The sequence below is a fragment of the Podarcis melisellensis genome (genome assembly GCF_964234715.1).
Source record: "Podarcis melisellensis genome assembly, chromosome: 8".
In the NCBI taxonomy this organism is placed as follows: Eukaryota; Metazoa; Chordata; class Lepidosauria; order Squamata; family Lacertidae; genus Podarcis; species Podarcis melisellensis.
Window position 1 is genome coordinate 28,150,830 of NC_138540.1, and position 27,209 is coordinate 28,178,038.

The following is a 27,209-nucleotide window of genomic DNA, read 5'->3' on the forward strand; positions in this document are numbered from 1 at the left end:
TAGGTTGGCAGGAGCAGGGACTGAGCAATGGGAGCTCACCCCGTCGCTTCTGATCAGCGAGTCCTAGCCTCTGTGGTTTAACCCACAGCGCCACCCGCATCCCCTGGTGGTAGCAAAACAGAAATGACACTCCTTTGCATCCCTCAATGTGGGTGTGAGTGAACCCACCCCCAGCCATGGTGAACAGGGGTTTGTGATGGAAAGGAGCAGAGCCTGGAGACCCCAGGGAGCAACCCCAAGTGAGCAGTTCTGTTGGGACCCAGAAACAGGGGCTGGGAGATGAAATGATCAGAGCCTTAGGAACATCAGGTGCTGCCTTATACTGGTCTGTCTACCTAGCTCAGTATAATCTAGACCAGTGTTTCCCAACCTTGGGCCTCCAGATGTTTTTGGCCTACAACTCCCATCATCCCTAGCTAGCAAGACCAGTGGTCAGGGATGATGGGAATTGTAGTTCAAAAACAGCTGGAGGCCCAAGGTTGGGAAACACTGATCTAGACTGACCGGCAGCAATGGTTCTTTGGGGTTTTTTCAGGTAGAGATCTCTTCCAGCCCTACCTGGTGCTGCTGGGGATTGAATCTGGGACTTCCTGTGCAAAGCAGGTGCTTTACCACTGAGCCATCATCCCTTTTAGCATCTTTCTTTGCTGCTAAAACTACAAGGAGAACCAAAGAGGCACATGAGACCTACTAGGGAGCTGAAGGGAATGGGAGAGCTCCAAGGAACTGGAGGGCATCCCTTGCAAAACACCCTCCTGGAAATGTGCCCTTAACATTTTGAAATGTGGATCCCAAGGTACCCCTTGGTTTCCTGCAGCTGTGGATGAGGACTGACAGATGTTTCCTGTCTGTGCCGATGTCTCTAGGAAAGATCCTCCCCTTAACCTAGCCAGCCAATGTAAGGATGAGTGGTTGTAAGAATACAACGAGAACCGCTTTTGTCGAAGATTTAAAACACAGTGAAATAAGTGGCTGGGAAAACCCTGCCTGTCCCTCATGTGCTTTGGGTTCCAGGGCCAGCTTAATCCAACCTCGACCGTGCCCACACCTGTTCTGTCTTTGCTTGGCAGGTAGAAACAGAAGATGAGAAGAGGCGTTTCGAGGAGGGGAAAGGCCGCTACCTCCAGACCAAAGCCAAGCGCCAGGCACAGACCCAGCCGCTCACTCAGCAATGACCGATTTCAGCCGGAGCCCCTTCCGGGAGGAGAGAGCCACCATCAGCACATCCACTCAGAAATCTTCACTTTGGGCATTTCAATAGCAGAACCTGACCGGTAGCACATAGAGCCCTCATGGCACCCCAGAGAAAGCCACCATAACTGTTATATCTGTACTTGTCGTAGCTAGTCCAACTGGCACATTAGGAGCCATGCTAGGCAGCCAGGGATGCCCTTGGAAAGGTGGGGTGGGGGGCTTCGGGACAAGGGATTGGGGGTGGTAATCCTGCTTGGGGAGTTATGGAGCTTCATTATTTTGAACGCTGCTCCACCTAGGAGGGATACTGTATTTTAACAAGGTTGTTTTTTGTTTTTATGCAGGGATGGGGTGGGGTTTGCCTTGAAAAATCCTGGCCAGCCTCCCCTAGCCTAATGCCCTCCAGATGTTTTGGGCTTCCAAGACTGATGGGGCTTGTAGTCCAAAACATCTGGAGGACACCAGGATTGTTGGGCAGGCTACCCTTGTTACATGCAGACGAACAGAACACCTGGCTGGAGCAACACAAGGACTAAGTCGTTGCACTTACGGGGGGCTGCTCTCCTCACCCCCCAAAAAGGCACTAGCATTCTCTCGGAAGGATGATGGGGCCATTAGCACATTTTTTTTTCCCCAGGGCCTTGTGTCTTTGTTATGCTCTTGTTTCACACCCTTCCCTTCCTCTCAGCAAACACCAAAAGCTGCTTCATGACAGGCACAAGCCTAAAAAACAACGCTGTTCTCTGTATTGTTATCTAGCAGTCTCTCTTCGTCCTGTTCCATTCCTCTTGACTATACATATGTATATGTATATGTATGCCTAATTTATTTAATGACTATTGTGAATAAAGACTCTATGCCTTTATTTCAGTGATGGATTTCTGTTAAATTGCTTTGGGCAGGTAGAATATGCAGGCAACTCTCAACTTACGCAGGGGGCTACATTCTGGGGATAGCGTGCAAAACCAAAATTCCGTATAATCAAAGCACACAGGGTGCAATGGTGAATGGGATTGCCAAAGTTTTTTTTCCCCTGGGTGCCCGTCCCCTTTTAATTTTCTTCTTTTTAAATTTACCATGCATGTACAAGTTAAATGTGTGCAAATCGCGAGTTACCTGTAGACGTTTGCACAGCTGATGGAACATCTAGCAGGCTTGGACTCCATAGAAACACAGGAAGCTGCCTTATGCTGAATCAGACCATCGGTCCATCTTGCTCAGTGTTGTCTGCACTGACTGCCAGCAGCTCCTGCAGGCAGGAATCTATTCCCATAGCGGTATATAAATATTCAAACAAATAAACAAACAAACAGATACCACGTAAGTAAGCCAGGAAGCGGAAAGGGAAGACCTGCCACCATTTTGAGTGTGGAATGAGCCCAACTTGGCCAGTGGCAACTGGTTCCAGGGAAGCTTGGGCTCCTGCAAGTGGGAGAAAAGGAAAGGAAGTTACAGGTCATTGTATAAGTTTCACATCTTATAAGAGCAGTGCAGTCAGTGGAAGTGTCCCTCGACCAAGCTAGGAACAAAGTACCTGGAGAAAGAAAGGGAAACTATGGTGGCTATGCTTCTTACTGTGGTTAAAAAAGCTGCTGTTTCCTTGGAGTTACAGGAAATGTGAGTTTTACCAACTGTTATAAGAAAAAACTGCTCCTTTATCCTTTATGGGGTATCCAAGAGCCTGTATAGAGTCCTTATGTAGGTTCTCTATTGGTAGGAGAAAATAGCAGAGGCCAACCAGAGAATATTGAGAAGCAAAGCAGCTGCTAAGCATGATCTTCATTAAACTGTTGCAACAGGGTCCCCCACTCCCCCCATGCAGGAAGGGAGGAGTATATAGACTTTTGAAATTGCCTTTAGTTCCTGAATCTCTTACATATATTGATAGTTTGCTCAGCTTAACAGATACTTGCCAGGCTGTATTTGCAAAGGGAGGTGTAAGCCCCTACAGTCCAAAGACAACTGGAAAGCTTTCCCCATTTCCTTCCTCCTTGCAGAGAAATATTTGAGGTCCATTTGCGAGAGTCAAAATGGCTTCAGGATTGCTCTCCTGCGCTGTTGCAGACACTAATCCATGTGTGTTTGCCTTGTACATTTATGAACATTTATTCTCTCTATATATAAGACCTTAGAATTCCTATAACACAACTGAAATCTGTTTGAGTTGGTGGGTGCCTAGGAAAGAACCACCAGCCAAGACTGTAATTGAGAAGGGCTCTATCCTCAGGGGAGGCTGTTTGCAGAGTGTCTGCAAGAGGTGCCATTCTGTCCTTGCTTCCACTTTGAATTTGCAAACAAACACCACACCCCTTGGCCCTTGAGTGTTTGCACTGCCTCAAAACCAGCAGCCAGGTTCTGAAGTTCCTAGACAATCCTCCTCCCCCTCTGGCTCTGTGCTGCTAATGTTTCCTCTGTGCTGATGGAGAAGTACTCTGCACATGTTCAGAAGGCCTAATGTTTCCCTAGGCTGCGCAGGCAAGCCTGCTCTGGTTCCTAGGTCCTAGCAGCATATTTGTTTGTATCTATAATGTAAGCCGTTTACCATTTTTTGAGGAGTTCTCTCTCTCTCCCCCACCCACAAATCAGCGTGGGAGACGACAGTCCCAGCCCCACTGCTCAGAGCTGGAATCGTCATCAGGGAGCTTGCAATTAAGCAAAGTATAAATAGCCCCAACTCGAGTGGGCAGCGGTGTGGCTTTAGTCATGGAGAGGAGTGACATTTCTAAGTGAAATCGCTGTTTAGCACTCCCTTTCCCCTTCTCCCCCCCCCAATTCCCAGTCGCATGAGTCATGACAAAACCCAGGCAGATAACAGGTGGGAGAAAGGAACCCTCACCCCTCAGTGTTGAGCCTCTGCTGTGTCTCTGTCGTGCAGCGTTTAACTGTTACCTTCCTAAGGGCAGCACCCGGCCCTACATCCGTCCATCCTAAAAGAAGCTAAGCTTTGGACTTCTTCCTTACAATGCAGCCTCTATTCCTCAGTGTTGTATGGCCAGATCAAGCCTCTGTGTGAATGCCCAATGGCTAAGACATGGGCTTTGAAAGTGGAAAGAAAGGCAGAACAGTACCTCTTGCAGAGACACAGCAGGCAACCTCCCCTGGGGGTGGATGAGTCCTTCAGGGTCAGAGGAGAGTGTGTGTGACAAACAGACAGAGACACAAACAAAGTCATTGGCAAGTGTTGTTTTACAGTGATGGGGAGGTCGTCTTCCCAATTACCTCTTCTCCCTGTAGAATCTGGAGGTCTGTTCCAATCTGGTTTTAGTTTATTGTTTATTTTATGCTTTGAATTATTTAAAGAGTCATTTTAACGGGGTGGGTTTTTTTACTGATAATTGTGTTGTTTTATTCTCTTTGCAAACTGCATTGAGGTTTCTTTGTGAAATAATTTGTGAAATAATTTCTAAAATACCAGTGGATTGGAGGAGGGGGTGAGCAGGTGAATCTCACAAAACTGAGGCCAGCTCTTTCCTGATCTACAGGAATCCACAGTATCTTTTAGAGCAGGTGACCAGGGATGATGGGGCTGTAGTTCAGCAACAAATGTAAGTTTGAGATTAGCCACCCCTGGGACAAGCTTTTCTAAGGTAATTCATCATCGTCATCATGAGAGCCAGTGTAGTATATAATGGTGAGAATGTCAGACTAGGACCTGGGAGAGACCAGGGCTCAAATCCCCACTGGGCCATGAAGCTCGTTGGATAACCTTGGGCCAGTCGCTGCCTCTCAGCCTAACCCACCTCATAGGGCTGCTGTGGAAAAGGTGGGAAATAAATGCAATAAATAATCATTTCTTGGGATGCCACCTTTCCTTGGTAAACGGCGTTCCAATGTTGCTCACAGCCTTCTTTTTTATGTTTAAAGTTTGGGGGTGGATAATGCTGCATGCCTCCACTTCAATAACATAAGAAGAGTCTTGCTGGATCAGGCCAATGGCCCATCTAGTCCAGCATCCTGTTCTCACAGAGCCAACCAGATGCCTATGGGAAACCCACAAGCAGGATCCAAGCACAGAAGCACTCTCCTCTCCTGTGGTTTCTAGCAGCTGGTATTCAGAAGCATTACAGCCTCCAACAGTGGAGTGCATGACCATCATGGCTAGCAGCCATCAGTAGCTCTCTCTGCCGTGAATTTGTCTAATCCTGTTTTAAAGCTATCCAGTTTTGTGGCCATCCCTGCATCCTGTGGGAGTGAGTTCCATTGTTCAACCCTTAAAGTATGTGAAGGGCTTCCTTTTATCTGTCCTGAATCTCCCAACCCTCATCTTCATTGGATGCTCATGAGTTCTAGAGTTAGGGAAAGGAGAAAAGCTTCTCTTTATCTACTTTTTCCATGCCGTGCATCATTCTATAAACTTCCATCATGTTGCCTCTTACTCTCTTTTTGTCCTAAAAATGAAGTACCACCAAATTCTGCAACCTTTCCTCATACAGGAGTTGCTCTGTTACCTTGGTTATTTTGGTTTATTATTATTATTATTATTATTATTATTAAGGAAAAAGAAGTGTGTCTTTGGTACCTGGAATATGATGTTGAGGTGACTTGAGCAGGGGTCCCACATGGGATTTCGAAGCCACACGTCTGCTGCGTCAGCCAAAAATGTTTCGGCAGGAAGCTCATCTGGGCTGGGCCCCTTTCCCCCTTTTTCTGTCTTTTTCCTTGAGAGTGCCTGTCCCAAACAGATGGCCTCACGGCCAGCTTCTTCAAGAGCGCAGCCTCTGCCCTGCGCCTCCCTCGGCCGAACGCCAGCCTAGCAACACGGCCGCATGTCTCCAGCAGCTCAGCGAGGCTCAGCGCTGGCTTTTCACTTCCAATTAAACATCAAGATGCATTTTGAAGGATGAGTCAGGGCTGCCCTTTAGGAAAAGGGGGAAGTTTCTGTAACATGAAAGAAATGCGTCTCAGGCTTATGGGCAAAAGCAGGGCTGCCAGGGCAAAACATTCCCCCTTCCCCTGCCAAAAAAGAGGATGCCTCCCTTGTGTAACTTTTGAGATGGTGAGGCGTAACATTCTCTGGACCAGAACACCTCATCCGAATTAAGCAGGTAGGTCCAAGGATGGCTACTCATTCCCAAAATCCATTTTCCGGCCTTGATTCTGGCAAGAATCTGACCTCCTCCTAGCTATGCATCTGTATGTGGTCAGCAAACTCCAAGCGACCACATGGGAAGCAAGTGGAAAGCGAAATCTTACACCCTTCCTTTGCAAGGGGCAGGGCTCCTGCATCTCTCAGTTCTGCTTCCTCCACCCCTGTTTTGTGTGAAGAACCACAGCTCAGCACTAAGCATCTACCCAATGGTAGGGCCAGGAGAGACTCCCTGCCTGAAACCCTGGAGAGCAGCTGCCAGTGAGTGTAGGCAGTACTAAGCTAGACAGGCCAATGGGTCTGACTTGGTAAAAGGCAGCTTCCTATGCGTTGGCAGCTGTTGTGCACTGCAGAGTGCACTTCTGGGAATTCTGCTCAGAGAGCTTCCAGCTTCTGACTAGGCTTGGTGAAGTGTTCAGGTGGGAAGAGTGACTTCCTCTAAAAGGTCCACTTGGCCATCTCTTGAGTTTGATGCTGGTGGGAGAGGCTGATGGACTGCCGGAAGTTGGTTCAGTCTTGGAGGGGTTCTTTGGCACAATTAGGAAGTCAGGGAGAGAATGTTTTGCAAGCCCAGCCGCCTGGCCAGCCTTTGAGATTTTCCCTGAGGCTCCTGTTCACATCTGAGATGGTGGCTTCCCCATCTCGTTGCCCCCTCTCCACATTGAGGTGTACCCTGCCTCAGGCTTGACACTTTGTAGTGTGATGTGAACAAAGTGCTCCCCTTTCAGACAGTGTCTAATAATACTTAATGGCTTTCTTTGGGAGAAGCTTTTGAAAAGGGTGAGTTTGGGGGTTCTGGTAGTGCTGTTCCATTTCAGCTGTTTTGACTGGCTTGGATTTGTACATGGTTAATGTTGCCAACATTTGAGTTTTGCGCTTATGGAGGCAGTGAGCCAGCAGGGGTGGGCAATACCCACCCAAGAGGCATTCTTTTCTTAGCAGCTCAGATGTCTTCAGAGAACGCTTCCTCCAGGGGTGAGGGCTGCAGTGGGCCTGGAATCTCACCCCCCCCCTCTTCCCAACCACACTGCCTTCTCAAGACGCGAGCTAAGGGGGCGTCACAAAGGATAGGGGGCTTTCCTCATTTTACATCCAGTTCTGCTGGCCAACGGTCTCGATGAAGCCTCACTGCTGTGGCCGGGGAAAGCACTCTGCATATGCTCAGAGGCACACTAGATCGCCCACGCACCTCGCACGCAAACAAGGAGGCCCGAGCAGTGCAAAGCGATACACTCTGCGTATGCTCAGAGGCGCTCGCGTACCTCGCCTGCTCCTGAGACCCGAGTTCATCAGAGCAATGCAAAGTGGGGACGTACGCCTCCTCCTCGCCCGTGGGATGATTCATGGGGGCTGCAGAGTGAGCCTCCTGCGCCTCCCGGTGCGCCATCGCCATCTTCGGCCAGGACTACCGGTGGGAGCGGGGGTGGGAGCCGGCTCGGAAGTGCGCCCCCTCCCAGGCTAAAAGAGAGAACGGAGAGGGGAGGGGAAAGGAGCCATCCCTGGGGTGGAGACACAAACGCAGCCCCCCTCCCCGCGTGTGCAAAGCGCCTCGGCCAGAAGGCCCCCTCTCCACCCCCAGCAACGCCTCCCCCGGGCCCGATCCTGGACGAGTGCGGAGCGGAGGGGCGGCGAGAGGAGTCTAAGCATGCGCTTGCACGCCCCACCCCCGCCCAGCCCGGGCAGGCGGCGAAGGCGGCGGCGGCGAAGAGCGCGAGCGGCAAGCGGCGGCAGAAGGAGCGGCAGCAGCGAAGCGCCCGCTTGCAGCCCGGAGCTCTCGCAGGTAAGCCGCCCCGCGTGGACGCTGGCGCGCCAAGATGCTAGAGGGATGTGGATTCTGGTGGAGGGGGGGTCCTTCAACCCCCCCGCCTCGTGGTGTGTAGGGACGACACCCCCTTCCTCCCTGCGGGGACACTCCCTTCCCCCTCGCCTTTCCTCGGGGCGCGCAAGGCAGCGCGCTCTTTGGGGGCCGCGGAGGGTGGGGTCTCTCCCCTTTGCAGCCGAAGACGGTGGGGGGAGCGACCTCCTTTTCAGCCCAGCCATCTAAGCTGCGAGGAATGCGACTCCCCCCTCCCTCTCCCCCTCCTCTCCTAAACCACCGCAAGTTTCTTTCTTCTCCGTCTAGATTTTACAAGGGGTGGGGTGGCGAGGATGAGCAGGCGCGCAAAGGACTCCTAGTCTTTACTGCTAGTTCTCAAGACGAAGCCTTTCTCTTTAGGTTCACCCGCGGGAGGCTGGGCTAGATGAGCCTTTGCACGATCCAGCTGCTTCAGGGCTGGTCTTTAGGGTCTTCCCTTCATCCCTCCTCCCACTCTGTGAACCAGGCCTGCCACAGAGTCCATGCTCCTCTCACCTGCAGTACTCAATGTAAGATGATGATGGCTTTTGTTTGTTTGCAAACGGGTCGATTTGGGCTGATTTCTGGCATTGGTCCTGATTCTGTAATCCTATTGCATTTTGTTGTAACTCTTCCGCCTTTGACTGAGGCTGCAAAATTGGCATCTGCCCCATTTCCCTCCAGCTTTCTCCCAACCAGCCAGTTCCTCAGCTGACACTGGCTTAGGAAAGGAAGGGTAAAGTAAAGCCAGGGAGGGGGCAGCTGTGGGGAAGGGAGGGTCACTTAATTGCCCTGATCCTTCTTTAAGACATTTTGCAAAGATGTCTCTGTTAGCATTGCGAGGAATTTCTGGAATTTGCTGGGGGCACCTGCTGTCAATATCTGAAAAGTCGCTGAAGCAGCCATAAACTCTTGTAGTTGCTCCTCCAAGAGGATGCTTTGTGTTCACCCAGTGAATGAGGGCTGTGTCATTTGATTGATGAATTAGTTAGTTTAATTAAGAGGGTCCCCAAACTGTGATCCCATATCTGAGAAGAAGCAGCGGTTCTTCTTAGGACTTGGTGGTCCATTCAGAAGATGAGTGGGAAGGGCCAGTATTGACAGAGGGAAGAGTCAGCACTTGAGAGGAGTGGAGAGGATTAGCAGCAAAGTCAATGGGAGGCTAGAATTAAGACGTTTAATCTTGATTCAATTAATAATCATACAGCATCTAGTGCAGCTCATTACAATTGCTACAACAGGCATAAAAACCATTAAGGCCCTCAGCAATTTTCAAGTGGACTGTTGAGTGGGGGGGGGGGGAGTTTGGGAACCACTTGTCTAATAGATTGCAAGGTTCTGATTAACTTTAAAAAAAAAGCACCAGATGCTCATGCGTAACTGCGTAATTCAAGTACTTGGAGACTTTAGATGGTAGAGGCCACCTTAGCAATGCAAGAGGAACCCCCCCCCCCCAAGCTTGGTCAGGCCAGAAGCCCACCTAGTCTAGCATCCTGTTCTCACAGTGGCCAACCAAATGCCCCACTGGGAAGTCCACAAACTGGACATGAGTGCTTTCCCTGCTTACAATACTCAGCCTCTGCTATTCAGAGATGTACTGAATAACTCAGTTGGTTAGAGTGTGGTGTTGCTAACACCAAGTTTGCAGGTTTGATTCCCATATAGGATGGCTGCATCTTCCTGCATTGCAGGGGGTTGGACTTGATGATCCCACTCGTGCCATCCTGTGACAGCAGAGGCAAGCATAGCCGTTGCAGCCAATAGCCTCCTCCTCTATTTATTTTTCGGATCCTCTTCTAAAGCCATATAAGTTGGTGGCCATCTCTACACCTGGTCAGAGTGGATTTATTAAAGAGCATAAGACAAACCTTGATGATGGCTCAGACCAGCGGCCCGTGTTATCCAACATATTCTTGTGCAGTGTCCAACCAGAAGCCTTGCAGTCAGGACCTGAGCTCAGCAGCACTCTCCTCACTTGTGCTTCTGGGCAACTGGTGCTCAGAGATGGCCTGTCTCTGAACATGAAGGTTCCATATGGCCACCATGGATGATGGGAACAGAAGAAGAAGCCCCATAGTCAGACCAATGGCCCTTCTAGTTCAGTGTTGTCTACACTGACTGGCAGGAGCAGTGTAGGTTCTACCAGCCCTCCCTGGAGATTGAACCGGGGACGTTCTGCATGCACAGCAGATGCTCTGCAACTGACCTTGGTGCTTTGTCTAATAGCCATCAACAGACCCCTCTGTCATGGAAGAGTAGAACTTCCACGGAAGAGTAGAAGAGAAGGAAATGCTCTTACTCATAAACAGAAAGATCCATGGGTTAAAGCACATGCAGTTCACTGGCTAGGCTTTCATCTGGATGTTGAAGTCCATGGAATTTCAGGTGTTCTCTATAGTCCATATGATGCATTAATTGGTTTCATTTCCTTCATATACCATCCTGACCCTAAAGTCCAGTACACAATACTAAAAATGCAATCGATAAGTAAAACACCTAAAAACTGCATTTTTCCTTTAAAAAAGCAATACAACAAGGCTACATAGTGAAAGAAATGTTGAATCCCGGGTCAATAAAAGTGTGGGGGACAGCCACACGTCTCAGGGGAAGGAATTTCACAATTATTATTATTATTATTATTATTATTATTATTATTATTATTATTATTATTATTATGTACCCTGCCCATCTGACTGGGTTACCTCAGTCACTCTGGGTATGGTTGTTGGGAGACGGACGGCTGAAATCTCTTTAAAATTTGACACTGTGTGATGGAAGTGCATTTGCACCGGGTGTGTTGTTTAGGGAGGGGGCAGTGTACCCCTCCCAGGTTTCATACTGATAACCATTGAGTCACGACTGCCATACCAAATTAAACGGGCCTGGATCCAAAGGACTTGGATCCAAAATCACACATCCAATTGCTTCAGGAAAAAGGACAACACTCTCCCATGTCTTGATAGCCCATGTAAAAAGCAGCTTGCGTCTTTCTTGGTCACGCTCTAGTGTGACCAAGTAAATGGCTTCCGGGATGGCACTGTTTAGAGAGGAGCCCCTTTCAAGATTCCAGGCTGCCTGGTGAGCATGGAGGTGTGCTCACTCCAGAGACGACATGTGTGGCTGTAAGAAGTGGGTGTCCCCAATGAGTGTATTCAGCTCCTCCTCCACGGATGCACACCTTAATTTTCTCCCCTAGCACCTTGGGAGGACAGTAAGGTGCTGTGCTCAGGGGCAGCACAGCGACTTTTCCAGCTGCCAACAAAGACCCCGCAGGCAGTCCCGCCCCACGGGGTTCTAGCAATGTGCAAACCCGCCCTCACCCACCCCGGCAGGCACTTTGGTTCTGAATGGAAAGGAGAAAATAGCCACAGCGATTGCTCTCTTCCAACCCCAACAGCCATTTAATCCCTCAAAAAGAAGGCGGTTGAAGTTGACTTGCTGACACACACCCACACACCCGGGGACCCTGGTTTGCTTTGGCATTCGCTGTTTGGGCTTTGTTTGCGATCCTCCCACAGCAGAGGGATGCCCCCACACCTTTTAAAAGAACTGCGGATAAACTTCCTGCCGCGAATTGCTTTGAAGGGCTTGCGCTAGATGAACCTTGGGGTCCCTTCTAACACCACAGTCCTAGGAATGTGGCCTCCTTGCTTCTCACTTCCTGCCAACGGTTCATTTCGGAGTGCCTGGGGCAGACTGGGGCAGTGCATCTAACCTGGCATCATCAACCAGGAGGGGTGAGCAGGTCTCCCTCCTTCCCTCCTTCCCCAAATCTCCTGGAATCTGACTTCCCTTCCCAGGAAGGGTCAAGTAAAGGTAAAGGGTCCAGGCGCAGATGACTCTGGGGTTGCAGCGCTCATCTCACTTTACTGGCCGGGAGCCGGAGTACAGCTTCCAGGTCATATGGCAGCATGACTAAGGCGCTTCTGGCGAACCAGAGCAGCACACGGAAACGCCGTTTACCTTCCCGCCAGAGCGGTACCTATTTATCTACTTGCACTTTTGTGCTTTCGAACTGCTAGGTTGGCAGGAGCTGGGACCGAGCAATGGGAGCTCACCCTGTCGCAGGGATTTGAACTGCCAACCTTCTGATCAGCAAGCCCTAGGCTCTGTGGTTTAACCCACAGCACCACCCTAGGAAGGGTCAGAGCTACTGTTAAATCGTGCCATGCAGGGGGTTGCACTCGATGGCCCTTGGGTCCCTTCCAACTCTACAATTCTATGGTTCTGTGCTTGTTGATCATCATAAAGCCACTGTGTGGTCGTAGGACCATAGGAAGCTGCCTTATGCTGAGTCAGAGCATTGGTCCATTGAGCTCAGTATTGTCTACCCTGACTGGCAGCAGTGGCTTTCCAGGGTTTCAGGTAGGGGATATTTCTCTGCCCAACCTGGAGATGCCAGGGATTGAACCTTCTGCATGCAAAGCAGGTGTTCTGCCACTGAGCTAAAGTCTCTCCCCTAAAAATAAAGTAAGGTCTTCATCCTCAAGGGTTTGAATAATGTGCTGAATTAAATAGGATTGCTGGTCTATCCAGCTCAGTTCAGACTCTTCAGAGCAGGGGTCAGCAAACTTTGTCTGCAGGGGGCCGGTCCACTGTTCCTCAGACCTTGTGGGGGGGGCGGACTATATTTTGGGAAAAAATATGAATGAATTCCTATGCCCCACAAATAATCCAGCAATGCATTCTAAATAAAAGCACACATTCTACTCTGATTCCTGGATCGTCTGCAGGCCGGATTTAGAAGGTGATTGGGCCGAATTCAGCCCCTGGGTCTTAGTTTGTCTACCCATTCTCCAGAGTTTTTCCCAGCCCTGCCTTGAGATGCCATTGAGGACTGAACCCAGGACCTTCTGCATTCAAGACAGATGCTCTACTAATGAGCTTTGGCCCTTCCCCAAAAGCACTCCCCCTGTCCAGTTTTGAGCATTGATTTGCACACCTATATCATTTATTTATTTATTTATTTATTACAGTCTTATCCTGGAAAAAAAAGGCCCCAAGCCAGGTAGAACCTAATCTAGATAATCTGTTTTGGCGCAGGTTTTGCCACTGAAGCATCTTGTCCGAAAATGCAGTACTGGGAACTTGCAGAAAATTAATTAGTTAAGATCAAGCAGTGCTAGTGAGGGCTTTTGTGTGTGTGTGTGTGTGTGTGTGTGTGTGTGTGTGTGTAGATCCCACTGCTGTTTCTTTCAAGCTTCGCTGGTGTTCCTCCCTCTCTTAAGGAGGCATTTATCACCCTCGCTGCCCACTCAGCCAGCCCTGCCTCTGGCTGCCCTGCGAGCATCCAAGAGGGAGTGATTTATCAGCGCTGTGTCTTGCAAATTGGTTGCAGCAGGCCACTGTGCCATCTCTCCCCACCACCACACCACCCCCCTGCAAGAACCCTGCAACAATCTTCCCCGAGGGCCCAGGTGTAAAAAAAGGCCTTTTACAACTTGGAAGAGCTCTGGTGGATTTGGTGGGGTTCGTTTGTCAGTTTTTCTCCAATGCGGCACTAACCCTTCTTCTTTAACCTCGGAGCTGAGAAAATGCTCTGTGGGTCTCAAAAACTCGGCCTTTGTTTCCTGATTGATTTGTTTGCTTTACTTGGCTGCTAATAGAGGGAATTTGAAGCTGTCTCCACCTGGGTTTTTCCCTGGTGGGATTATAGAATTGTAGGGTTGGAAGGGACCCCAAAGGACCATCTAGTCCAGCCCCCTGCAATGCAGGAATCACAGCTGAAGAATCCCTGACAAATGGCCACCCAACCTCTGTTTACAAGCCTCCAAGGAAGGAGAGGCCACCACCTTCTGTCCCACTGTCCAACAGTCAGAAAGTTCTTCCTAATGTAAATTGGGCAGTGAGATCATGGCCAGGCTAAAATATTTTGCTGCCTGAGGCGGAGCAGCAAGTGTCACTATACACCCATACATGGTGCACAGTGTCCCTGAGCATGCGCAGAGTTGACTTTCAGGGCTCATTTCTTATCAGATCTGTAGGTAGATCAAACATAATATCTATGCTACAATCCCCCCCCCTCTTCTTCCCATAAGACCACAGATGAGGCAGGAGCTGAATGTTTGCTCTAAAGGGCAGCATATCCTTCAGGTTTATATATCCTTTATCTCCCCTTCCCTCTATTATTACTATTATTAGTAGTAGTAGTAGCGTTAGTATTATTTTGCTTTGCTTGCAGAGCAGCTGGCTGCCTTAGAAACCACTGCCTCTATGTGCTCTGGAGACCTTTTTTTAAAAAAAAGTTTAAATAATATGTACATAATTGACTGTTCTTATCAATAGATTGTGTGTGTGGATTGGGCCCTTTGCCCATCCCCCAGAAATGCATGTTGGCACCCTATAATTCAGAGTCGGTCCTGACAGCACTGCTTCCCTCCCCCACCCCTCTGAAAGTCAGCCTCTGTTTGCATCTATATACATATATACTGTATACACTGTATATATATAACTGTGTGCCACCAATCTGTGCCCTGGGTCCCTTTTGCAGGAGCCCATTTCCTGCCCTTTGGCTTGGTGGGGGCAAGGGGAGCCATCACCAGTGCCCATCCATCCCCCCTCCCCCATGCATTGCAGGGGTGGACTAGATGAGCCTTGGGGTCCCCTCTAAACTCTGCGATTGTATGATTCTAAAAGACATCCCTGTCCAAAGCAGCCACCAGTCTGTGCTCTCAAAAGTTGCCTGCCTGCAATTCCCAGGGCTTGTTAAGTCAGGACAGACCCAGAATGGATCACTTATTGACGAGGAGTAAATGCTTTATTTGATTTCTGCTAAAGAGTTGTTTGCGAGGGTAGCAATGGCTCTCTTGATTTGAGCAGATGTGCAACTGGCACAACCGATCCGATGCAGAAATGTGTGTGTGTGAGCGCTGCTGGTTGCTCTTTTGGCACTGCACTCATCTGGCTCCAAGTTTGGTATTTCAGAGGTCTCTTGAGGTGGGCAGTAATCAGAGAGAAGTCTGCCAAAAGGCTCTGTGACGGCATTTGAAATAGTTGCCAGAGCAAAATTCTGCCCAAGACTTTGTTTCCACAGGGAAGAAGAACGTAAGGAGGAGCCTTCTGGAGGCAGAGCCGAGCCATCATGGCTAGTAGAGCCTTATCCTCCAACAATATGTCTAAATCTCTTTTGAAGCCACCTAGATCTCAGGCGGGTTTGTATGGTAGAATATGGTCCTACAGGTAGCCTTGACCTAAGTCTAAAAGGGCTTTATAACCAGCACTGTTGAATTGTGCCCAGAAACAATGGTGCTGTGCTAACAAGGGAGTGATTTGCTCTCCATAACCACTTCAAAATACAGTCCATTCGCTTACTTTTTATATTTTGAATTTGAGTTTCTATATGGCTAGCCCCCTTGTGGATTTCTTTTTAGATCAGGTAGGAGGGAAATAAATGTTCTGGCATGTGAATGAATGAATGCCAGCGGGTGTGATGCTTTCTACAGGTCCCTGCCCCCAAGGACTTTACAGTCTAGAATTCAACACACAGTCAGCAAAAGTGGAAGAAGAGAGGAAGCAGAGGCACAGGTGAACTGGACAAGAGGGTGCATTCTTTTGACCGCAGGTGCTTAGGTTACTTGCAGTGGGGAATTAAGGACAGCTTCTGCAAGTTGAAAGGCTGCCAAGAAGCTGCTGCGGTGCTGGGCCAAGAAATTTCAGACCTCCTCCTCACCACCAGGTCCCTCCATTTTGGACCTTACACTCCATCTACTGAAATCCACAGAATTACTGCTACCCTCAGAAGTGGACCTCAAGACTCTCTCCAGCGAGCAGTGAGGGGCGGGGAGAGTATTCCCTATTATTTATTTATTTATTAAATTTCTATACCATCCTTCATCTGAGCACCACAGGGCAGTTTACAGTATAAAAACACGAAAACACATAACATAGTAACAAATAAAAACAATAGCCTCGCACAGCATAAAAGACCATCGGTTGTTTAATTAGTCAAAGTCTTGGGAGAAGAGAAATGTTTTCACTTGGTGCCTAATGATATGAAATGAAGGTGACAGGCAAGTCTCCCAATGGGAGAACATTCCATAAGTGGGGAGCCACTGCAGAAAAGGCCCTCTCTCATGTTGCCACAATCCAGGCCTCTCGTAGAGGAGGCACATGAACAAGGTTCTCATGATTGCAGGGTCTGGGTTGGTTCCTTAGGGCAGGCATAGGCAAACTCGGCCCTCCAGATATTTTGAGACTACAATTCCCATCACCCCTGACCACTGGTCCTGTTAGCTAGGGATGATGGGAATTGAAGTCCCCAAACATCTGGAGGGCCGAGATTGCCTATGTCTGTCCTAGGGGGAGAGGTGGTCCTTAAGGTATTGTGGTCCTGAGCCGTTTAAGGGTTTACAGCCAGGTTGCTTCTGTGCTTACCAGCCCCCTGTAGAACAGCCTTTCACAAGCCTGCGGCCCTTCAGATGTTTGTGAACTATAACTCCCATCAACCACAGCCAGCATAGCCCAATGGTCAGGGATGATGGGAGTGGTAGTTCAAAATGTCTGGGAAGCACAAGATTGGAGAAGGCTGCTCTAGAAGGAGCCAGCTACTCCAGATGGTAACCCTTTAGATGCCAGATGCAGCTCTCAGAGAGTGTGGAATGTCTTGAAGAACTCTCTAGGCTGGTCTGTAAAAGCTTATCTGGTGCTCCAGGCTGGTGCTGAGGCAACTTGTCTCCTGCATGGTTGCTGGCCTTGGTCCTGAAAGTGTGGTGAAAATCTGTGGGCCAATATCTGCAGTGCTGTCCATGGTGCTGAACCTGCCCCAGTCCAGATTAGCACCAGCCTGGTCTTGTTCACTCTCACCTGAGCCGTTGCCTTGCTGGGATGATGGAATCCCCAATGAATAATAGGATCAGAGCAGACCTAGGAAAGACCCTGGGGAACTGGTGTTAGCTTGAGAGGGCAGGATTGCACTTTTTAATCCTGGTTGCCTCATCTCAAAAAGGAAATTGTAGAATTGGAAAAAGGTTCAGAAAAGGGCCATCAAAATGACCAATGAGCTGGAGCAACTCCCATTCATGAAAAAAGATTGCAGCGTTTGGGACTTTTTAGTTTAGAGGAAAGGTGAGTAAGTGGAGACATGATAGGTGTTCCAATAATTATGCATGGCTTGGAGAAAGTAGATAAAGAAACATTTCCCTCCCACTCTGATAACACAATAATTCATTGGGCGTCCAATGAAGCTAGATGTTGGAAGATTCTGGACAGATAGAAGAAATGACTTCTTCACACAGTGCATAGTTAAACTATGGAACTCTCTCCCACAGGATTAGCCAAATCCATAGCTCCTAGCAATTGTGGCTCAGCTCTGCCTCCACAGTTGGAAGCAGCAATGCTTTCGAATACCAGTTGCCAGAAACCGCAGGAGGGGGGAGTGCTCTTGCGCTCAGATCCTGCTTCCTGGTTTCCCTTTGGGGCATCTGGTTGGCCAGGATGCTGGACTAGATGGACCAGGGGCCTGATCCTGCAGGCTCTTCTTATGGGCATCACTTTGTGCAGGGGAGCTGCCTCTGCTCTGTATGCTTTCCCTAGTAGTGCAGAGCCGCAGCAGTGCCACAACTGATTACCTTCTGAACACTGAGCCTCCTGGGAGTGTTCAAATGTTGGCACTTTGCCAGCAGCAGGGGCCGAACCGCGCCCCCCCCCAGTCCCTGGAGAGGCCCATTAATGGGAATCGCTCCTCTGAACCGAAAGAGCCCACCTCCCCTTTCCTGCCCCAGCCAAAATGCTCCGCAAACCTCTCGCCTGGCCCCTCTTGCTCTAATTATTATTTTTTGTAATTGCCAATTCCCCAGTCACAAAAGGCAGCCCTGTACAGTGCCAGCCAGGGTATGAATTATATTTCTGGAGAGCGCGAAAGATCCATTATTCACCAAAGAGGCATAATAATTCCCCGGGTGCTCGCTTGAATGCCATGCACTTAATCACCCAGGCAAGCTATTTGGGGGCTCGATGACGCTTTGCCCCCACCTGGTGCCTGCGATTCCATTTCAATTACACTAGGTGTGCAGACGTGTTTTGAACACAGAACACAGTGGCGAGGTCAAGGTGCCCGAGAGATGCCTGAGGTTGCGTGCCTGCTTTTTTTAGCTTGCTCTTGAGCAACAGCTGGGTTCTCTGCTTCGGGGTTGTGCTGTTGGAGGGGAAAGGGGAGAGAACCACAAACCTACAGCTGTGCAACCTGTAAGGCACAGTTCCTGAACAAGCTGTTAAAATGAAGGGAGGTGTGTGGAAACTCCACACAATTGAAATTCTGCCAGAGCTTCGGATAAAAAAATAAAAATCAATAAATTCCATTTCCAGTGCTAGACCTTATCTTCAGAACATGTGAACTCTTAATGAGCCCCAGAGGATGTGCAGAGTGCCTATTGCTCACAGCACAGTGGTCCTAAGCAGTCCTTACCAGCATATTGAATTGCAGGGCAAGGTGTCCTGCTCCAGGAGTCCCAGAGTCCCAGCAGAAAGGATTTTTAGAGCAGGGAAGGAACAGGCTGTTCAGGGCAGAGGTAGCCAATGGGATGTTGTAGACTCTCAGCAGTCCCAGTATGGCCAGCAGTCGGGGATGGTGGGAGTTGGGAGCCTAGCATCGCATGAGAGGGGTGCCATACTGGTTACCCCTGCTTAAGGCCTGCTGGTTATAGAATCTCAGAATTGTAGAGTTGGAAGGGACCCCTTGTGTCATCTATTCCAACCCCTTGCAATGGAACAATCAAAGCTAACCAGCTCCTGAAATCATAGCTAGTTATGCTTACCAGTCCTTAAGAGGAATCACTAGGAATGCTGCTTTTGCAGAGGCAGAAATAATGCTAATAATACTAATTCTAATACTACTACTACTAATAATAATTTATTATTTATACCCCACCTATCTGGCTGGGTTTCCCCAGCCACTCTGGGCGGCTTCCAACAGAATATTAAAATACAATAGTCTATTAAACATTAAAAGCTTCCCTAAACAGGGCTGCCTTCAGATGTCTTCTAAAAGTCTGGTAGTTGTTGTTCTCTTTGACATCTGGTGGGAGGGCGTTCCACAGGGTGGGTGCCACTACTGAGAAGGCCCTCTGCCTGGTTCCCTGTAACTTGGCTTCTCGCAGTGAGGGAACTGCCAGAAGGCCCTCGGTGCTGGACCTCAGTGTCCGGGCAGAACGATGGGGATGGAGATGCTCCTTCAGGTATACTGGACCGAGGTATACTGGACACTGCCATTTCCTCAGTCTTGATAATGATGATGCAGTCAGCATTCATGATGATTGACCTGTATGTTTAAGACCTGGTTGAACATGGTGTTGGTGTGTAAATCTCTCCCAGCTTTGTCCAAAGTATTTCTGTTCAAAGAGTCCTTATGGTGGTATCTTGCAAATCCATTTCCCAACTTTCTGTTACTGACCACGGTGATAATGCCAACAATAAAAATTTCCAGGAATCACAGGAGGTTGACATCACCACTCCTCAGCATCCTTTCACGCTGTGTAGAACCCACCAACTCCCTGATTTTCCAGGGAACTTGAGACAATAGAACGGCTGGATGACAGCTGGAATGAGGGTGGAAAGGAAAGGGTGGCGAAATGATCAAAGTGATGGAACGGCTCCCCTTTGAGGAGAAGTTGCAGCATTTGGGACTAGAGCATCCAGCCAAGCTGATTGGCCCATCTTGTCCAGCATCCTGTTCTCAAAGTGGCCAGCCAGATGCCCCAGTGGGAAACCCTCAAGCAGGACCCAAGTACTAGAGCTCTTGCCCACTCTGTGGCTTCCAGCAGCTGGTGTTCAGAAGCATTGCTGCTTCCAGCTGTGGAGGCAGAGAACAGCCACCATGACTAGGAGCCGTCGACAGCCCTCTCCTCCATGAATTTGTCCAATCCTCTTTTAAAGCCATCTAGGGGACGCAGGTGGTGCTGTGGTCTAAACCACAGAGCCTAGGGCTTGCCGATCAGAAGGTCGGCGGTTCAAATCCCCGTGATGGGGTGAGCTCCTGTTGCTCGGTCCCTGCTCCTGCCAACCTAGCAGTTAAAAAACACGTCAAAGTGCAAGTAGATAAATAGGTACCACTCCGGCGGGAAGGTAAACAGTGTTTCTGTGCGCTGCTCTAGTTTGCCAGAAGTGGCTTAGTCATGCTGGCCGCATCACCCGGAAGCTGTACGCCGGCTCCCTTGGCCAATAAAGCAAGATGAGTGCCGCAACCCCAGAATCATCCGTGACTGGACCTAATGGTCAGGAGTCCCTTTACCTTTACCTTTAAGTTGGTGGCCATCATGGTCTCCTGTGTGAGTGAGTTCCATAGTTCATGTGGTGCATGAAGAGGTCCTTTATCTCTCCTGAATCTTCCAACTTTCAGCTGCTTCAAGGTTCAATAGGATTTTAGCCATAATCATTGTCATCTGGAGTAGCTTTTCTGGCCGGGGTTGATTTATTTATTACATTTAAAGCCCACCTTTTTCTCCAAGGAGCTTGTGGTGTCATACACGGCACCCTCCCTCTTCAGTTCATTCCCACCACAACTCTGTGATGTAGGCTAGGCTGAAAGGCTGTGACAGTCCCAAGTTCACCCACTGGACTTCGTAGCCATGTGCAGAGAAAAGTGGGATATAAATGCAATTAATAATGATAATGGTGATGATGGTGGTGGTGGACTGGGGCAAGGGAGAGGCGTCTTTTCCAGGTAGCATTGATAGAGTCATAGAATTGGTTGTCTAGTCCAACCCCCTGCAATGAAGGAATCTTTTGCCCAACGTAGGGGTCAAACCTGTAACTCTTGAAGTTAAGAGCCTCGTGCTCTACTGACTGAGCTATACAGACAGTTCGTTTGCAAGGTGCCTATTTAAAGCCTGTGGTTCATAGACTCTCTTTTTAAACCTCGCTGGGTCTTTGCACCACCAGCACCACCCACTCTGCAGGGACAGCATAAATAAATACGTGGGGCGCCTGCCATTGTAAGTCTCGCTGCTACTTAATGGAAGTGTTGCGGGGGGGCGGTGTGGCGGCTGCATTTTGCACCTGAACTGTATGTAGCCCAAGAAAACTACCGGGCTATATTTATCTCCTTGGTGTTGGATGGGTTGCCATGGCAGTCAACGAAGAGAGAGGTGTCAATGGGGGGGGGTGTTAGCAAAGGAAGCCTGCTGAATTCCTCCACAGAGATACCCATGCACTCCCCCCCCCCCACACACATACACTGCAAGTCTGGGTTATTTTTAGCCAGCTTCTCTCACATCCGGCAGGTAGCCGAATCCTTCCTCTCCCTCATCCTGCTCATCTCTGAGATGGGATGCCCCCCAAAAGTGGATGTTCCACTGCTAGACTAGATGGTGATGCTGTCCCAAGCGTTGCTGCAAGGAAGGGAAATGGGTGTCATAAGGAAATAAAAAGAGTGTGCTGGATCAGGCCACTGGCCCATCTAGTCTAGCAACTCCAGGTACCTATTCTGGGGAAACCCAGGAGCACTCTCCCTTCCAGCAACAGGTGTCCAACTCTTGGGGGCAGAGTATAGCCATCACGTCTAATAATAATAATAATAATAATAATAATAATAATAAATAATAAATAATAATAAACATTTTTATTTATACCCCTCCCTCCCCGGCCAGAGCCAGACTCAGGGCGGCTAACACCACAGTAAAAAACATAATAGGAGAAAAAGAAAAGAAAAGAAAAAAACAATTTAAAATACAGATTAAAATGCAATTTAAAATGCAGCCTCATTTTAAAAGTAACCGATAAATCAAGACCATAAGGGGAGGGAAACATAAGGGTCAGACTGAGTCCAAACAAAAGGCCGGGTGGAGCAGCTCTGTCTTGCAGGCCCTGCGGAAAGATGTCCCGCAGGGCCCTAGTCTCTTGTGACAGAGCGTTCCACCAAGTCGGGGCCAGTACTGAAAAGGCCCTGGCCCTAGTTAAGACCAATCTAACCACCTTGCGACCTGGGACCTCCAAAATGTTGTCATTTGTGGACCTTAAGGTCCTCCGCTGGGCATACCAGGAGCCGTCGACAGCCTTCTCCTCCATGAATTTGTCCAATCCTCTTTTAAAGCCATCCAAGTTGGAGGCTGTCGCTGACTCCTGCGGGAGAGAGTTCAGAACCATGAAGACTAGCATCCTACTTTATTTTTAGGGGAGTGGCCATAGCTCAGCGGTAGAGCGTCTGCTTTGCATACTGAAGAGTCAATCCCTGGCATCCGGCATCATCTCCTTGTAGGGTTGGGAGAGACTTCCTGCTTTGAACCCCAGTCTGTGTTGACAGTGCTGGAGCAGTGCTCTGACGCAGTCTTAAAGCCAGTTCCTAGGAACCCTTTTGAGTTCTTCTGGTGCAGAAATGTAAGTGCTTGAGCCTTGAGACAGTTGCTCAAACAATGCGAGTTTTTCAAGAAAAGGAATGTAGTCAAGGGTTGGGCTCACCATGTTCAGGGTCAGCTGTGAGGCAGGAGAACTGATAATGGAGTTTGTCCTGAGGGCCAGCATGGTGGATTCCTCCAGGAACAGCATATGCCTTTTGACCCAGCAGGGTGAGCAGCTGGCTGTCTGCAGCAAACGGCCAAGCGCTCCCAGGAGGAAACAGCACCACTCCCTTTTCGCCCCCAGCCTTGCTCCTTAGGAATCGTGCAGAGAAAAAATGTAAAATAAATAGCAAAAGACATATTTCATTAAGTCTTGCTTAGAGCTGCAGGAGGCTTTGCAGATTAAATATTAAATCGCACCCTGACAGATAATGTCACATCCTGAAGGTCGAAGGAGCATTTTTTCGTTTTTTTTAAAGCGAAAGATGGAAAAGAAGTGGAAAAATGTAAATGTTAACAAAACAAAAAAACAGCCTCTTAAACTGGTGAGAATATACTGTGAGGAGGTGGTGATAATCTGCCTTAGAGCCAGTTCTTGACAACCTTTCCTGCTTGTCTACTGCTCTGCTCTCAGCATTCTGTCACACTCTAGTGGGACCAAGAAAAGGGTGGAGCTAGGCAGATGAAAGGGGGTGGTTGCTGTGTAGAGTGGGGCTGGCTGAGTTCTCCATGGGTGGGAACTCAGGCCTGGGGTGGGGGTCATGAAAGTCAGTGTGGTGTAGTGGTTAGAGCATCAGGTTAGGACCTGAGTGAGATCCGGGTTCAAAACTCAAGTCAGCCATGAAGCTCACTGGGTGGCCTTGGGCCAGTCGCTGCCTCTCTCAGCCTGATGTACCTCACAGGGCTGATGTGAGGATTAAATGGGGAGGGAGAGAACCATGGGGAGCATGACTTTCTCCAAACAGGGAGGCAGAGCATAGCCATCTTGGCTTTCAGCCATTGGTAGCTTTATCCTCCATGAACTTGTCTTACAAAGCCATCCAAGTTGGTGGCCAGGTTGGGACAACTGTTCTGACTCAGCTCTTTAAGAGAGCCCTGCAGGATCAGGCCAGTGGCCCATCTAGTCCAGCATCCTGTTCTCACAATGGCAACCCAGATGCCCCCAGTGGGAAACCATCAAGCGGGACAGGAGTGCCCACCTGCGATTCCCAGTAACTGCTGTCCAAGCTTTGCTTACTCAATACGTTCTGGAAGAGTTAGAATCATAGAGTCAAGGAAGTGTAGAGCTGGATGGGACCTCGAGAGTCATCTAGTCCAACCTGCAGCGCTGTTGTACAGGAATGTTCCAGGCTGTTCTCTCACCTGTGGTCAGAACTGTTCTGACACATTATTGAGATGCCTCCCTGCAGTGGTCATGGACCCCAGCAGGAGTCCAAAATTATGTGCATTTTGTCTGTTTTGGAGGTGCTTGGCAGCTGATTTGGTTCTCTTCTGATCATCCCTCCTTGACCACATTTGTTGAAGATCCTCTGGAGCAGAAGTATTTTGTTTCTCCCCCCTTTTTTTTGTTTTTGCTGCCAGACAGAATAATAAGTAGACCCTTTGAAGGGCCAAGCCAAGATTGGGAATTTGGAAGCGGATCAGGACCAGGTTGCCAAAGCTCAATGGAGGCAGCATCGAGGGTGGAGATTTCAGCAAAATGCTGACATGCAAAAAGCTGGAATGCTAAGAGAGCAAGCTGTAAAGGTAGCTCAGGAGGAGGGGAGCCCCCAGCGGCCAGCGGCCCTTAGTAAACGAGCTTTCCTCATTTCAGCTGCTTCAAAGGTCTTTTTGCTAGCAATACGTTTGACTTCAGAAGCATGTACTCGAGGACCGTCAGCTGATGAATTGGGCCTTGCGCTGTGTACTGGGGGAGTGGGCAGCAATGTGCAGGTGGGTTGACTCAGTGGCCTGCATATTTGGATGCTCCTTGGGGGCTGCTGCTGTGGCGGAGGAGGCTGCCAGGCTGAGCTGGTGCACTTCAGAATTTAGCACTCCACCACTGTCTTACGCTTACCTAGGCTGCAGGAAGGGGGCACTCACTTGGTCAGAGCATCTTGCTTGGCAAGGCGAAGATTCCTGGTTTGGTCCCCAGCATCTCCCAATTAGAGGCTACTGGCGTTGGGGGACTAGTGGCTTGTCTCGATATAAGGGCAGCACACTCCATCTCCAGCCTCCATGACTCCAAGCATTGGGCTGCTGGCTGCTAGCTGCCTAACATGGGGGCAGTGGGCTTTGCATCGTGCCTCAAAAACGTGGGTGGGTGCCCACAGTTCAGTGAATCAGAGGTTGCTCCCCGGTTGGGAACAGTATCTCTGTCTGGTGCTGTTGTTGCTGCTTTATGCTAATCTCAAGAGCCCCCTCTGGGGGTTAAAAGGGGTTTAACATAAGAACATAAAATGAGCCTCCTGGATCAGGCCAGTAGCCCATCTAATCCAGCATCCTGTTCTCACAGTGGCCACACAAATGACCCCATGGGAAACCTGCAAACAGGACCTGAGCACAGGAGCCCTCTCTCCTCCTGCGGTTTCCAGCAGCTCTTATTCGGAGTAATTGATGCCTCCTGCTCTGGAGGCAAAGTGATAGCCCTCCTGGCTGGTAGTTATTGAGAGCCATCTGCTCCAGGAATCTGCCGAATCCTCTTTTGAAGCCATCCTGAGTTGGTGGCCATCACTGCCGTCTGTGGAAGTGAGTTCCACAGTTTAACTATGCCTCCAAATACCGGGAACCGCAGGAGGGGAGAGGGTTATTGTGCCTGGATCCACTGCAAGAACAAGATGGACTAGATGGGCTGAATCCAGCTGGTTCTTCCTATGTTTTGTTCCTCCTCTGTTTGAGCCTTGCAGGATATCAATTTCACACAAACCTTTTGCATGTGGCGATGCTCTTTTTGTTTTCTGAGCTGTCTCTTGTTTCCCTTCCAGAACCATGAGCCATAGGACCACCCCGGGCGCTGCTTCCCCATCCGTCCTTGTGTGGGATCCCCCCACTTCCCTCATGCACCCTTGATGGCCCTGGCCCGCTTGTAGGATGCATCTCCTCTCCTCCTTCTTCCTGGTACGTCATCCTCACCTGGCCTCGCCAGATGGCCACTACTCCTCCCTCCACCATGGATGATGAGCAGACCTTGAAGAGGAATGCCGTGGCTTGGCTGGTTTGCTCAGGGCTCTCTGTCCTGGCCAACGCCTGGGGGATCCTCAGTGTGAGCGCCAAGCAGAAGAAATGGAAGCCCCTGGAGTTCCTCATCTGCACGCTGGCCGGGACGCACATCCTTAACATTGCCATTCCCATCACCATGTACTCGGTCGTCCAGCTCCGCCGCCAAAACTCTGACTACCAGTGGAGCGAGGGCCTCTGCAAAGTCTTCGTCTCCACCTTCTACACCTTGACGCTGGTCACCTGCTTCTCGGTCACCTCCCTCTCCTATCACCGGATGTGGATGGTCCGCTGGCCGGTGAACTACAGGCAAGTCCCTCCTCTGGATGAGTCCCACGGTGGTCGCAGAATCATAGTATTGTAGAGTGGAGAGTAACACACACACCCCAAGGATCATCTGGTCCAACCCCTGCAGTGTAGGAATTACAGCTAGAGAAGGGCTTTCACCATGGAAAGTGCAGCAAGCTTGTCTTCTGCTGCTCCAGAGAGGAGGACCCAAACCAATGGATTCAAATGACAAGGAAGGAGGTTCTGACTATAAACATTTGGAAGAGCTTTCTGACGGCAAGAGCTGTTCATCAGTGGAACGGATGACCTTGGAAGGTGGTGGACTCACCTTCACTGGAGGTTTTTAAATAGGTTGGATGGGCATCTGCCGCAAAAAAGGTTTCCCCAAACTTGGGTCTCCAGCTGCTTTTGGACTACAACTCTCATCATCCACTGATCCTGCTAGTTAGGGATGATGGGAGTTGTAGTCCATCAACATCTGGAGACCCAAGCTTGGGAAACCTTGTGCCAGAGGTTCTTTTGCTGTGATTCCTGCACTCCAGGGGGGTTGGACAAGATGACCCTTGGTGTACCTTCCAACTCTACAATTCTAGGATTGTATGGTTGCCATCCCCAAACGGACCTGGGATGATCTGTTTCACTTTCAGCCAAAAGGATACGGAGAATGTGGCTTTGTCCTAAGGGGAGGTGTCTTTTTTCCTCCCCTCTCTAGGTTAAGCAACACCAAGAAGCAAGCGGTCCATACCGTCATGGGTATCTGGATGGTGTCCTTCATCCTCTCCACGCTGCCGGCTGTGGGCTGGCACGACACCACAGAGCGCTTCTACGACACGGACTGCCGCTTCATCGTCACCGAGATCGGCCTGGGCTTTGGCGTCTGCTTCCTGCTCCTGATCAGCGGGAGTGTGGTCATGGGCGTGGTCTGCGTGGCCATCGCCCTCTTCCAAACTTTCTCCATCCAGGCGGGCAACAACATTGACAAGAACAAATTCAACGTCCCCACCATCGTGGTGGAGGATGCTCAAGGCAAGAGGCGCTCGTCCATTGATGGCTCGGAACCCATTAAGACTTCTTTGCAGATCACCTATCTGATCGCGGGGATCGTTTTCATTTACGACTTCCTCATGGGCTTTCCTATACTGGTGAGTGTGGTTGCAATTGCTGGTGGTACTAAGTTGTCCAGGGTCTCTGCAACAGAAAGGGCTTGCAAAGAGCTCTTTCCAAACCAAGTGAAAGGGCAGGAAAATGGCAAATGCAATCCCATGTAAACAATTACAGATAGGTAGCCGTGTTGGTCTGCCATAGTCAAAACAAAAAAAATTCCTTCCAGTAGCACCTTAAAGAC

The 27,209-nt window shown here is 49.6% G+C and overlaps 2 protein-coding genes and 1 long non-coding RNA gene across 6 annotated transcripts in view; 2 read left to right on the forward strand and 1 right to left on the reverse strand.

The window, feature by feature from the left end:
* LOC309376888 (cytosolic acyl coenzyme A thioester hydrolase-like) overlaps positions 1-2,059 on the forward strand; it is a 51,413-nt gene extending 49,354 nt beyond the window's left edge. For both annotated transcript variants that reach the window (XM_081923810.1, XM_081923811.1), the window contains one exon: positions 1,071-2,059. In XM_081923810.1, coding sequence (XP_081779936.1) covers positions 1,071-1,175 — 105 coding nt within the window. In that variant the 3' untranslated portion in view covers positions 1,176-2,059. The remainder of the gene's footprint in view (positions 1-1,070) is intronic.
* A 98-nt stretch (positions 2,060-2,157) lies between these two features.
* LOC309377020 lies at positions 2,158-7,651 on the reverse strand. Of its 2 annotated transcripts, none has more exons than XR_014171375.1 (3): positions 7,543-7,651; positions 5,714-6,072; positions 2,158-2,607 (listed from the first exon to the last, which is right to left on the reverse strand). It is a non-coding gene; the product is annotated as an uncharacterized lncRNA (long non-coding RNA). The 2 variants fall into 2 exon arrangements; XR_014171376.1 differs by having other exon boundaries at positions 2,158-2,616.
* A 304-nt stretch (positions 7,652-7,955) lies between these two features.
* Positions 7,956-27,209, forward strand: part of GPR153 (G protein-coupled receptor 153) — a 30,980-nt gene continuing 11,726 nt past the window's right edge. Inside the window, exons 1-3 of one of the 2 annotated variants that reach the window (XM_081923612.1) lie at positions 7,956-8,060; positions 25,345-25,885; positions 26,577-27,006. In XM_081923612.1, coding sequence (XP_081779738.1) covers positions 25,506-25,885; positions 26,577-27,006 — 810 coding nt within the window. In that variant the 5' untranslated portion in view covers positions 7,956-8,060; positions 25,345-25,505. Of the gene's footprint in view, positions 8,061-15,186; positions 15,262-25,344; positions 25,886-26,576; positions 27,007-27,209 lie in introns of those variants that run through there. The other variant, XM_081923613.1, reaches the window with a different exon arrangement.